This window comes from Vanellus vanellus (assembly GCF_965231255.1).
Source record: "Vanellus vanellus genome assembly, chromosome: 2".
Classification (NCBI taxonomy): domain Eukaryota; kingdom Metazoa; phylum Chordata; class Aves; order Charadriiformes; family Charadriidae; genus Vanellus; species Vanellus vanellus.
The window spans coordinates 30,776,780-30,791,247 of record NC_138906.1 but is presented as its reverse complement, the minus strand read 5'-3'; the positions used below and the strand labels follow the sequence as shown (position 1 = coordinate 30,791,247).

Sequence of the window (14,468 nt, the reverse complement as noted above, 5' to 3'; positions counted from 1 at the left end):
GATTGTTAAGGTATCTATGTATGCTTAATCACCACAAATTTAGGAAAACATTATTTTTAAAGTGACTTAGAAGCTTGTTATTTACTTTTTGCAAAAGAATAAGAGTAGTATCATTACGACTGCAAATGACAAAAAGGAAAATCTTAAAGCTTATCATCACAAAACTGTATTTCTGCATATGCCACATTTTGAACATTTATCTTATTCTGTAAGAGAAAAATATGATTTCATTGTCAACACTTAAAACACAGTAGGGACTTCACTAAAAGATTAAATTCAGCTATTTGTCAAAAAAAGCGATCAAGTCAACATTTGTGCTTGCAGAACAGTTAAATTATTGAATTCTGCAATTAAATAGCAACATGATTTGTTACTTTGGTTCATTACCCACTGACTGTAATAAAATAGCAACAGTGCTCTAACTCCCCTTGTGACAGAAAGAGAGCTTTGCATAATAGACTAAAACTACATTCATGAAATAAGCAATAACACTGTAGGAACCGTTTAAGAAATATACTCTTCCATTACAGAATGAGGTTCATCAATAAGAATTAAAATAAGAAGCCAGAATGTTTCTTTTCATTTTAAAAGTATTCCAGATTCAAAGGACAAATAAAGCACAGAAGTGCATTCACAGATGAGTTTCATTAGGTATATAAAAAAATCACATAGCTCACGCATAAAGTAACTCAATTATCTTTATAACATGGTACCAGCTTCAGGTAGTATTCCAGAAAGTCATTTTTTAAGTTCTAATAACACAATCTTGAACACATGCCAGTGAAGCTACTTTTAAGCAATTACATTACTGTACAAACACACAGCCCATTGATAACATAGAGCTGATGAATAATTAAGCTTTTTGTAATTCCTACAGACTTAACATATTAACATTTTCCTATATGTACTTACTAAAAATTACTTAACACTGTAGAAGCAATAACACTCTTGTCAATCCATATGCCAAAATAAAATCACTTTCTTTCAAACATTGATGCTTGTTCACCAATTGAAAGTATTTGCTTTTCTAACCTCAGTGCCATCAGCCTGCTAAAATTAGAATGGTGACTTCCCCAAATCATCTTACCTTCATTCTGAAATAGTTGCCTAATTATACTTATCAGTCATTTATACCTGATTTTTTTTTTTATTTCTTCCTAGAAAATGACACAAATGTGTGCCAATTATTTCCATCCTTATCATAGGTGTTGATGTCAAACATTGTTTCTATAACAATGCAAATCTAGGTCCTTTTTTCAAGCAGATAAAAAGATTGTCTGGATTTTTAACCCAAATATTTTGTCCCAATTTGTACCGAAGTCTTAGTGACAGCTTTAAAGACTTTAAGACCTCTAACAGACAAAGGAGGCATTTACTCTTTTCCCTAACAGCCAGTTAGCAAAATCTAAACACCATACTGTTACAACCAGCAAATAGGTGTCATTAGCTGGAGAAAATAAGACTAGATTACCGTTATTCATTACTGATAAATACATCCAAACAATCTTGTCCACAACAGAGCTAAAGGAAAGGAAATCCAGCCCGTAAGACCACCACCAACTCAGCGTACCCTGGCAAATAAAGCTACAGAATCAACGCTGCAATACAAAACCTTGTTTGCTACGAAGCCACGTAAGGAACAAAAAGGCTGCACTCAGTGGTAGCTTTTTATACACGCATATATCAGATCAATACCTTTCACCAGGAGGAAAAAAAGACTTCAGCGCAAGGTTTCAGAGAAGATACTTCGTAATTGTTCTCGGCTGAGCAGTAGTATGGACCAATTTCACTATGCTCCAAAATAAGTCTGAACTCTACATAATACGTCTGGAGAGTTTACTTTCTAGGACAACTTAGGACTAAGGTATATAAATAGTGAAATAAAACTCAGCTTTATGAACAATGCTTTTAAACAGGTAATTAGGTAACGCACCATAAATAATTTCTCCCCAAGTCTTGGGACCCAGCAAGCTGAAGTTTAATTTGATCTAATAATCTTTAGCAACATTAAGAGCTGAGTCCCAAAATTAATTAGAAACCACTTGTTAAGCTGTATTTTTTGCTAAGGATACACAACTATTTTAACCTCAAATTTTTCTTATGTCTGCTATAAGTATATATATTTGCTGCTTTTGGGTTGTTAAGTGATAACAGAAACCAAAGGAGAGGTCAAATTTCATCTATGTAATAACTATATGGATAATACAAATCTGTTGAACAGCTGTATGCATGAAATGTCTGTAAAACTAGAATTTGTAAGTGAGATGACAAATCTTGCATGTGGTTTTGACACCAAAAAACAGTATGAAGAAAATTAAATTCCTGTAAGAAAACTAGCAGTTAAAGTTCCTCGCAGGCCAAAAATACATAATGAAGCAAAAAATTATGAACAGCTCAATTTTTAAATAATAAAACTTTCATGATTCAAGAACAGCAAAATAGAACAAAAAAATAACCAATGACAAAATATATTTGTTCTGATTTAAAGATTGATGACATTTGACATTAAGATGCTAGATGTGTACAGGAGCAGATGTAATGTTTGTTTTTCAAAAGTACAAGGAACGAAAACCTACTTTATTTCATTTCAATTGAGATATGAAAGCAAAAGCAGTTTCAGAACAAAAGTCTATTGTAGCAATGTATCAATTTTGCTCAATTTTGAATTTCAGCCCAAGTAAGTGTATTTGGAACAATGAAAAGCGAAGATCATTATAGCATTCACCTGGGATGTGAAAGAGTCTGAACTCTCTGCCCGGTCCAAACCGGAGCAAGGATATTAACCTATCCTCCCATAGCCAGTGCTCTGGTCACAGGTAGTAGTTATTCTGTAATAAATACCTCAGCCTCTTCTGTGAGTTGCTCCACTTCTATATATAAACATTACAGTACTTACTGTACTAGATATTGACGAATTCTGCAGCCTAACTGCAGTAGGTCAGAATTGTTCCAACACTGTGAAACAAAAAACTTTTAATACCTCAGAGCTTTTCACTAAATGGAAATCTACTTTCTGGTTATTAACTAGCAACCATAATGAAAACCCTGGCAAAGCTGAGGAATGCTTCTCATCTAGTAAGCATCTGTAGTGTTCAAATAATAAAAAAAAACATAAAGTCAAAATTTCTCAACATACTGACTTACTGACTTCATTTTTTGTCATTATCACAAGTTTCAATACTAACTGTCAAAAGAAAAACTATTTTGATCAGATTAACATCATATGTTTAAACAACAGAATGCTATACACACTTTTTTAAAATTTAGAATTGTTGATAGATTGTATCAAATACGTTCAAGCAAGTAGATGAAATCAATTAACACCAATGAAAAATATGAACTTGCACACTTTCAGAGGGTTTCATCATCCAATTTCAAGTAACTTTACGATAGTCATGCTAAGGGAGTCATAGTTCCCTTAGTAAGTTGAAACTGGGGAGGAAAAAGAAGTTAATTCTCCTGCATGGCTATAATTGAATTTTTGTGTACTAAATCAGACCTACAGTAAAAAAGGCACTTGGTAAAAAAATCTAAATACATTTTTGCCCAAATCTGTCTGAAAAGTTACAATGTATAGATCAAGAGTTCAGAGTTTTTAAAAACAGCATGTATTTTCGTATTTTTACCACGATAATATTCCTTTATCTGTAACACAGAACCGCCTCTTTAAATACATCATTTTAGGATCCTTTAACATGCCGAGTTACTGTCTTCCTTCTTTTCCTATGTGAAAGAATCATTTTGGTCCTACTAACAAAAATTTTAAAAAGCATTATTTTAATGACTCTTGAAAATGCACAGGCATGCAGATATGAAGCTGCTGCTTGATAAATCTTTCCATTCTACTATTAAACAGGTAAGCTCATGAGCAAGAAAACGGTGTCCAATCCAACTGTCCTGTATGAATTGTTGGGAATTGCTGGTGTTGGAACAGAAAGCAATATAATGGTTCGCTACAAGTAAATCTCCAAAGCAATGTCAGGAGGTAATCTTTAGGTTCTTTTTAAAAGCACCACAGTTGTGTAGATGGTATGACTACCTACGGATTGAAAGGATAACAGAGAAAAACATACAAATCTTGTAAACGATATATTTGGGTTCAGTTGTTATCACTGCACCTATTTTTGTTTTCACCTATTTGGCATTAAATCAACAGCCTGCCCCTTTGACTGGAAAATATGTTGAAGAAAATAAAAAAAAAAAAAAAAAAAACTTTTAAACACTTTGCTTAAAATTCATGCTGCCTTTCCTTAACGTTCACAAAAATTCTGAATTTTGGATCTCTAAAATATCTGAGATCCACTTTTCAACTAAAGTTCATTAAATCCTCATTTTGTATATTCTTAGATTATTGTACCACAACTCCATGTCTGCCACCTCCTTAAATACCTCTTATCCTAAACAATGAAACTGGTTTAGTATATTAACCTATGAATTTTAACACATGAAAGTCAAGAAGTTAAAACTCTCACAACATTTACTGTTCCACAAACTGCATCTATATATTATGATTACAGCAAAGTTGTCTATCGAATATATGTCATTTTATACAGAAAATGAACTTTTTTATTCCCTGATTTTAAAGTCATTGTACTGTCAATAGCTTATTTTTTATGTGATTGACATTAAAATGAAATTGCAAACACTTTAAAATACGAACATTAAAACAATTGTTCTGAAATTTATACCATGGAGGGAAACGGGAAGAGAGACCTAATTCTTGCCTTGGCTGCATCTGTTCCTCCGTCTCTCTGGGACGGCAATATTTTGCCAGTCAAACAGAACATCTGCATACACTAACTACATCTACATATACTCTGAAACACGATCTTATTATAAAGATCATGCAAACATAAACTTTAACGTAAACTGTAGGTTTGCAAAGGCAAATGCTGCGAGATCACAGTATTTAAAATGTTACATTCAATCCTTAATTGGATCAACAGTTTAGAATAAAGACATTAATCAATTCACGCATCATAAATTCAGACCTGTATTTTTACTTAGTAAATGGAAAGTACTAAAGTACATGATTTCACAAAATGAATTTTCATACCAGACAGCAGCAGAACAGGGTAAGCAGCAAAATTAAAATGCAAAAACATTCTACTACACATATGGCAACTGCACTATTGCTTTCAGCAAGAGAAATTTTATTCTCTGCCATACACATCACAATAAAGTAAGAAACAAATAGAGGGGATGGAAAAGAAACAGCTGTTAAAATGTAGAACTTCTCTCATTTAATTCACAGCAACTAACCCAAGGGCAATAGCTGGCAAGTGTACTACCTACAGTTATGGCATACGCTATGATACGCACCAGACATTTTCTTCAGACATGCTGCAATCAATATGTCAAAAAAACTGACACCGCAGTTGGGGGTGTCCTGCTATTACAAGGTCTTAACACAAAAGCGTTTATCCAAAATGACAGATTAGTGCCCAAAGAAGATATTTATAAAAAGAAATCAGAATTATCTCCACACAGAAGTAAACACTCTGAAAAGCAATAGTACTACTATAAATTCAATAAGATTTTTTCCCTAGCAACATAAACATTTTACCTTTTTTTAGAGAAAAAAAATAGGTTGATATATGAATTGAGAACAAATTTTTAACTGATGGACTTACTAATTAATTACAGACTGTTTAGACATAAAAGATGAATGCAAAGTATAAAAGCGGGTATTAAATTAGCATTACATGCATGCTACTTTTGCAGTTTTAGAGGCAGTTACAGATTTCTGTCATTTTGAAAGAGTTATTTGCTCCACAAAGTCCATAGATTTTTGGACACGTATCTGCAGAGCAAAGACAGGTTTTGGACAAGTGGTGCAGGCCATCCAGGTGATATGAACATCACACAGCAAACAGTTGCATTGGAAAGGAAAATGAATTTCTGGCAATCTCAAAACTTGTCAATACGGCAAGTAAAAGTATTTATTAAGGGTCCACGACTTGGGGTCTGAATCAGAGTCCCCCTCTAACTCTTGGCCATGTTGCTGTGTTCCACATAAGTGCTGGCAGAGTTGCTCCCAGACAAGTTATCACCCCTCGTGTCCCATGGAAATAGACCTCATGTAAAAGTTGATTAATGCAAGCGAGCAAAACAAAAAGGAATACAAATCATGACTGAACGGGCAGTTGCTACACCAGGTACTCGAAAAAGAAAAGGCGCCAGTACCGTGTACCCAGGTGCACGAGTAACGGAGCATCCGCACAGCGATAAGCTACCTTGTGCTAGGAAAGCCAAAACTTACCAGAGCAAGGCAGAATGGAGATCTAGACCCTGCCTGACTTGAAACGCAAGGCAGCATTAACTTATTCTCTGAAAGAGGGTAACAGATTCTTGCCAACTATTTTGGCATGCAGCTACTTAGGGATCGCAACTGGAAGGCTCAGCTTGAAGGGGCAAAACTATCACATGGGACCTGCCCTCTGAATAGTAGCTACAAGTAGAGCAAGAGCCTCCCCCAGGAAAAGAAGAGAGCCCCGGGGGCCAGAAGAAGTAGGCTCAACTCAAGGGCAGCATTTTCACGGCTAGTAAATAACTTCGTATTAAATACAGATGTGGCCACCACAGAAAAACGTTTTCCAGTCACCTGAAAGGTTCTGTGGTCGATGGAAACTTCCACTTCAGCAGAGCACAAAGGCACAAGCCAAGGGTATAAGACCCCTCCCTGTGAAGTAAAACAGTTTCTATAATAGTCAACAAGGAGAGAGAAAATAAAGTCTACAGGGAAAGAATAATCAAATCACCAATATCATCATTTATGTGGGTCCCTGGGTGGGACACCAGTAGGGTGTGAAAGGAGTGCACTTCCTTCCAAATAAACAACTACAGTGCTATAGAAAAGCAGAGAAAACACACTCATTTATAATACAACTTGAAACTGCATAGAAAAAGTATGAAGAAAAACCCTGGGGTATTCCAGCAGCTTTGCTTGCGTATATCAAGATAACCGGCATCTTGGGTTTGAGATTCTAGGGAAAAGACAACTGCCAAGTATCAAAATGAGTTCATGGGAAATGGGCATATTATTCTTCGCAACTGCAGGCAAACACAGGTAAACCTCACTGCATCGATTTCTATCCAGCTCATAAATAGGAGCCTCTTCATTCAACACTGTGCTAGAAATTACATTTTCTGAAAAACTCAAAAGCTCAAATATTAGAAGAAATTTCAGGACACAGCATGGTGTCTGCAGCCACAGCAAGCAACCTACTAAAGGAAACCTGCGAAAAAATAAGAACAAATTCTTGGATTCCAATGCGTTTACAAAATAGACTCACTTATTACTACAACACATTTTTTAAACTGCAAAGCAGCTGTGTATAGGAGTACAAAGGACTTCTTACAATACTGCCTATGTCCATGATCTGCGGACACAGTTATGAGGTACAGATTAAAGCTAATGATACTGAAAGTAAACCTTGCCTCTATTAAATTAAAAAAATAATTCTTGAGGTTGCAAGTAATGTTTGTATGATTAGACAGTAATTATTTTATTCAACTACTTCTCAATTTATATTTGGAAATCATCCCAGTTGAACGATTAAGCTAACGGGAACAAAAAGTTATTGTTGCATTGCATTTTCGTCTTGACTGCAACTTCTTTATGGTAGTCTGTGTCTTCATTTATTACTCAAAGCTTCAAAGGTTCCAAATACTTTAATAAAATTTTTATTTGCTGCAAGCAACTATTTAAATAAATTACTGAAAAAAGCTCCAATTGCAAATAGTACCTGCTCTCACTTATCATTATAAAATATCAAAGTACAGAAAAAATACACCAAAATAAAAGTTCGTTTCTACTTAAAACTATATTACTGTATTTACATATTGATATACATATCTAGCAATGAAACATACATATAAAATTTCAAGTAAACTTTGAAACTGCATTTACCATAGATTTGAAGTTCAGCTTGTTGCCAGGGAAATTTACACTTTTATCACAGTCAATAACTACTTTCACCTACTCAGCTTGCTTTTTCTTTTAATAAGACTTCATGTATTCAAACAAAACTTCACAACTGTTTTACATATGCTTTTAAGTACTTATCATTAAAATAAATTGTAAACAGCTAAACTTGCAAACGTAAGTGTGAAAAATTAACCAACATCCTTAGTCAATTAGCTTGTACAGTCTGTACAACTTGTCAGAATAAACTAGCAATTTAAATCTTCTGAATTAATCTATTTTACTTTGTTGCAATACCAACAAAAGAAACACACACATTGTACTCTATCAGTGTGACTATACGGAATCTTTGCCTGTAACACCTTAAAAATAAAAGTAGTTGCTGCCAGTTTTCGACAGATTTTGAAATACTGAAATTCAAGTGACTTTTGAACTATGGAACTATTTTCTTGTGGAGGAAAGCCAGCTATAATCTTACATTTTGTAGGAACAAATGTTTAGTTTACTAAACAAAATGAGGGAGTGATCTTTTGGGGACCTTTAAGGAACTCCTCTGGAATGAAAAACAAATTTGCCATCATTTTATTCTAAAAAGGCAGAAGATTGTTTTTCTATTACAATCATTCTGCACTTTAACATGACATGACTAACTGTACAATCATTAAATAAACCTTACAGAATACTTTTCAGGGAGCCCCACAGCTTTAGGGTTTAGATGTGCTGACTGTATATAATGTTTGACGAATTCTCAAATAGACATTCATAACTACAAGCAAAAGACACTTTAATTCAATTTTTCTTTTCTCATGAGTTACTATTAGACTGTGCTGGGAAAAAAAAAAAAAAACTATCAAGATTGTATAAAACTAACTTTTAGTAGCTTACCGCACCTCAAATCAAATACATTCTGCACACTACTTTCCAAAAACTTCAGACACAGAGGAAGGAATTCTGCAGACATACCAAGATAGCTAAATTTAGTAGTCTAACACTTGTATAGCCAACGAAGACCCAACTAATGCCCTCAAAGGCACCTAGAGTGTGATTCAGCTTATCACAAATTAGGTCAGCTAAACTGGTCTCTAAGCTCCACTGACAGGACTGATTAGCTCTTCAAAGGACCGAAACAGGAGTTCAGGAGTTAGAGTACATGTTGACACTTAACATAAGGCACCTGAACCCGAGGACAGAAATTCCATCCTCAGTCTAGTAACTGATGTTAAGCAAAGCATGAAAAATACTGTTTTGAAACAATTTTCAATGTAGTATGGAAAACAAAAGGGGAATAGGGGATTAAGAAAAGCACTTCCTCCATGAAAAGGCAAGCTAAACAGCTCCAAAAAATTTTTAAAATTATGGGAGTTCCATATAGTAAATAAATGCCTCATGCTTTTGAAGAATGAAAGCCTACCTTCTTTAATTTCAAGGACTGAAGTAGCCTATCTCATATTCCTGGAAAACCATAAAAAAAAGTCAAGCCCTAAAGAGGTACAAGATATCAGAAATGCTACAAGAAGAAAAGAAACCTTATTAATGAAAAAAAAAAAGGTATTGTTTTTCAAGAAAACAGTTATGCCTGTCTGTGTTAGTATCTACCCTACCTTCCATCTGAAGAGATGTAACAGCCATGTAAGGCTGTTAAAACTCCATACGGTCACCTCAGAATTACTCCAGCAGTGTTTCTTTAAAACCTGACCTCCCACATTTATAACACAAATATAGACTAAATTGCAAAGCAGTTAGCCAAACAACGATTAGAGTACGTTTTAACTTTAAAATTTCCCCATTTCAAATTGTCAGTGAAAATTATGAGAAAGTTCAAGGCTAGCTGTTTTCACTTATAACTAAATGCCATGGACACTTCCTTTCTCTCCTCTTCCCCATCTCTCTGCCTTTTTGGTAGAGCAAAAATATATGTAAAAAAATCCTTTCCTTTTAGAAAAGCTCCTATTCTCATGATCTTATATCACAGTTATGCAGTCAAATTCATGTACTGAAATAGTTAAACAAAAATACATTTAATATAATATCCTTTAGGATATGAAAACATAATATATAGCTCCAGTATTTGCACACTGTGATTCATTATATAGGTATCTGTAGTCCATGTCCTGTCCCATAGTCACTTATATTTGCTTCGCTAAAGTAGAACGTGGATGTTTCACCACTAAAATGGATCCATGTAGTATTACAAAAAATTACCTGCTAGACTTCAAAGGCTTCTTCTTCTTTTGAAGAAAGCAAGTCAACATTTTATTAAAAGCAAAGCATATGCTTTCCTCCCACAATGAGAATGAAGGGTTGTATTACCTTCATGCACTGTTATTCCACAGTTGTCACACTGGATTATTTCATCAGCATCTTCACTGTTATCTCCAAGACAAACGCAACAAATCAAAATATGGTCCATTTTCTGGGAACTCCAATTTTGAGACTTCTCAAGGATCAAGGAGTCCTAATATTGAAAAATGAAGACACATGGATTATGCCAAGAACTTTATTTTAAACAAACAAAAGAACTGTTGTTTGTTCAATTTTGAACAAACAAACAAAAAAAATGGAAAATTATTTTCACAAGAATAAAAGCTCCTTTGTTGTCAAAACATTTAAACGCTTCATCCACGAATATAGAAGCTAGGAGAAAGGATGGATACAATGTGATCTCAATATACCTAGAGATCTGTTAAGATCCAAAGGCCAGAGAAATGTCTTATTTCCTCAGACAGAACCATGCATGTCTTCAAACCATTTATGTTCTACAAAAAGGAACAAATATGCATACCTAAGAAGCCATTTAAAAGAAAAAACAAACACCAACACCAAAGGTGACCTTCAAATGTCCTATTATTCAGAAAAGTTGCTTCATTTTGTTAAAACCTGCACCTTCGAAGAAAAAAAACAAAGTCCCATGGATCTGAAAAATCTGAAAATAAACAGCTAACACAGGCCTGACAAGTCTTCACTTACATAAAATATAACAAATACTCAACACAGTTCTGTTTTGTTGTAATGCAAATTGTTATGTATGCAAAACCATATGATTTATTATAGGTGTAACAACTTATTTTCTTCTGATTGTGTACAGGAGTAAGGATTTGCAGAACAAGTACATTGCTCTGTTTTGGGAACCTTCAATGTGAACACCACCACTTAAAAAGAATGTGGCTTTTAATAGGGAATTTCCTGAAGGAAACACAGAGAAGTGTTCCACATACCAAATAAAGCTGTATGTAATTTTTTTTTTTTTCCATAAGCACCATCTAGGCTTCTTATTTTTATCATTGGGAGATACAGCCACTGTCTCTTCTGCAAAGTTTCACAGCTTCCATATGTTGTCTTTTATTTTTATACTAAAAGAAAACATTGAGCTTGAACTACTTTCATTGGTGATATGAAGGCATGTAGGGAAGTGTGAAATTAGGCACACTATTAAAAAATAATCATTGCAGAATAAAGAAATAGTAATAGTTTCAGAGCAGAGGCTGACAGTTCAAGCCTAAATGGCATCCATTCAAAACATTAGAGATCTGAAAATATTCCCAAACTGCTGTGGTATCCTACCACAAAAGAAAAAATAAATTAAGGTAGAAGATACCCTCTTAAACATCTTTTTCTCATTCCAAACCCCCATTTACGATACAAAACATAGCATCAATATTGTGCCTGTGCAGCCTAAGCACTTAAAAGTATCATGAACACTACCTGAAGTAGGTATTCTTCCTCAAGAACCTTAAATTTTTGCACTAATCTATGCATTTATTTCATGATAACCTCTCAATCTGATGCAGTAAGCACAGAATTTTCAGTGAATCATTAATGAAGTCTCTTTCTATTTACGGTTTATCTGGGCAGGTATTTGGGGTTTTGAGTTAAGGGGGAAATCTTTGCTTGATTTTAAAGCAAGATAAAGGGGTACAATAACATTACCACCTAAAGCTGGGCTCAAATAGTTTACCTCAAGTAAAAGGAAAGGTTCACCTAGGAAAGGTCAAACACACTTCTAGCAGTTAGGAAAGGCTTCTGGATCTCCCATCCATTTTCTCTAAACAACGTAAGGAAACATGACCTATAGAAAAAAAAAACACTCATCTAGAGGTAAAAATGAAAGATTATACAACCATTCACACGCTCACGCTTGCTGACAGGAAGGCCACTAACTGTGAAAAATACAAGATTCTCCCCTACAGAGTTCAGACTTAAGGAGCAATTCTTCCAACATCCTCCTTTTAGGACAAAGTTGCAAAGCATTTTGAGGAAAGCAAGAAACTTGCCTTTTTTTTTTTTTTTTTCTTCAAAAAATACTGTGGCCCATCTTTACTCAAAATACTCACGTTTAGCTTACCATTCTCATTAAAGATAGGAAAATGGCAGGAGATACTCCCTAACTTTGGCAGATTAATTGTGCAATGGCACAGGCTTCCCAGACGCATCTCACAGCTCTACAGAAATCAGCTTTTTCTGACAGTACCTTTGACTTAACCTGTTAATTGGCTTCACTAACAGAAGTTTAAAAGAAATTTATGATCTCTACTGTTATAGAAGCCCGAGGTCTGGTAATTAAAAAAAAAGAAAAAAACAAACAAACAAAAAAAAAAAAACCCCAAACTATTACTTTAAATTAAATAAACAGAATTGCACTGTAAAAACACTGAAATAACAATAGCTGTTTAGGCAGTGAGAACATATGCAAACATGAACAAAAAAAAAAGAAACAAGCAATGATGGAAGGGCATCAAATTTGGTTCTAATGTTAGTCTGCCCATCCATTATGGTTTACTTCATGGGAAAACAGCCAACAGGTCAAACAGAACACCAGAACAGCTTAATTTTCTACACAGACATGGAGAGGGAATGATCTGGAATGTATGCTGCTCTCCCCTGCTCAGTCCATGTAAGCACCTGAAAGACCCCATCCCAGAACCTGACACTAATCGTCTAAAGCATGGGAACTTTTACACAGACATGGTAACTGCTGCCAACTCCTGAACAAGTCCTGTTCCCTACCCAAGTGAGAGAAAGCATTTCAGCTGAATCACTATGTAATTCCCATTTCTCTGCTGTTAATGAAGAAAGCGAGCATTTCAAGATATATGCCTATATACCTCTAACTTAAAAGGAATAAACAAAAATTAAAAAAATAAAATAGCCACTCACTGAGAACAGAAGAATCCCATAAAGTGGTAGCAATTATAGAAACAGAAAAGCACCGTTTATCTACTAATGATGCTTGACCTTAGAAAAGAAAGCTAAGTTTGTCTTCTGTGCTTAATACAGTAGAAAAGCAAATAGTATTTCATTACAACACAGGTTAAAATACAGTATATCCAGACCTCAAAATATTTTTGTAAAATGTGGAAAAAAATAAAACAAAAAGCACACAGAAACAAAAAGCAAACAACCCACACCCACCACCCTTCCCAACATCCACCCCCAAAAAGTAAGGAAAGGAAGAATACATAAGGACACTACTACACATTCAGAGTTAACCACCTGAACATCCTTTCATAAATGAATTATGCATTCACACACCTGTTCTTCTAAGAACATAGGTTCTGCAGTGTAATGAGATTTTGCTAGATTTGTCTGCTAGATGGGTTTTATTTTTATTTTACTATTTTATTTTAAAATATTGTAGTAGTGGACAGTATACTGTTATAATACAGGTGAGTATCAATCTAAAAATTACAGTCGATAATACAGTGTACAGATACTCACTGTTGCAATACTTCTTGTTAAAGAAGTACTCATAAAGAGTACTTTGCCTTACATGCAGTAAAGATAAATTATCAGTTTCAAAATTCTAATTTGAACTTCAAATTTTCATTTTATCTTTTGGTCAATGTCCTAAATCCAAGGCAAGAACACACTCTGAGGTCCATGCATATTAAGAAGTTTCACAAAAGATACATCAGAGGCAGCTCTGGGTTTCTGAAACAGCCGTAATTTTCCAGGTCAATGGAAATTATGGATGTATTCAAGAATATATCCCTGAGAATGCAAAATCACTTCTCCATCCTGATAAAGAGAACAACTCCAAAAGAAAGTTGCCTATCTCTATTTGAAGTTCTGATCATCAGTATTGGTAGAGCACTTTCAGCTCCGGAGTCAAGAGAATACGAGTAACAACACTAGAATTACAGAGCTAGACAATGAAAGATGTGCATAAAAAAAGTAAAAAAAAAAAAAAAAAAAAAAAAACCACAGAATTATGCTTTTTTTTCCAATCACAATTATTACTAGTAATTAAAACAGCACAGCTTGTTTGCAATCATATATACATACAATACATAACAAAGTATCTGAAACGGAGACAACTGATTCTTCAAAATACTCTGTTTAGTTCCCTGTCATTTTACACGTTACAATAAAGCTTAAATGGAACAGCAGAACTTTAACTAGTGCCATACCACTATTATTTATCAAATGTCACGTTGACATTGCAATTATTTCCTGAAAATTTAATGTAGATTTTACTGCAACTCTTTTTACTTTGCTAAAAATTTTGCTACTGCAGGACATGAAGTCAGACACCCTGACAACC

At 34.4% G+C, this 14,468-nt stretch overlaps 1 protein-coding gene across 6 annotated transcripts in view; it reads right to left on the bottom strand.

Moving 5' to 3' along the window:
- PHF14 (PHD finger protein 14) overlaps positions 1–14,468 on the bottom strand; it is a gene marked incomplete at its 5' end in the record, with an annotated part of 172,270 nt that overhangs the window by 144,632 nt on the left and 13,170 nt on the right. For all 6 annotated transcript variants that reach the window (XM_082499539.1, XM_082499538.1, XM_082499540.1 and 3 more), the window contains one exon: positions 10,238–10,382. In XM_082499539.1, coding sequence (XP_082355665.1) covers positions 10,238–10,382 — 145 coding nt within the window. The remainder of the gene's footprint in view (positions 1–10,237; positions 10,383–14,468) is intronic.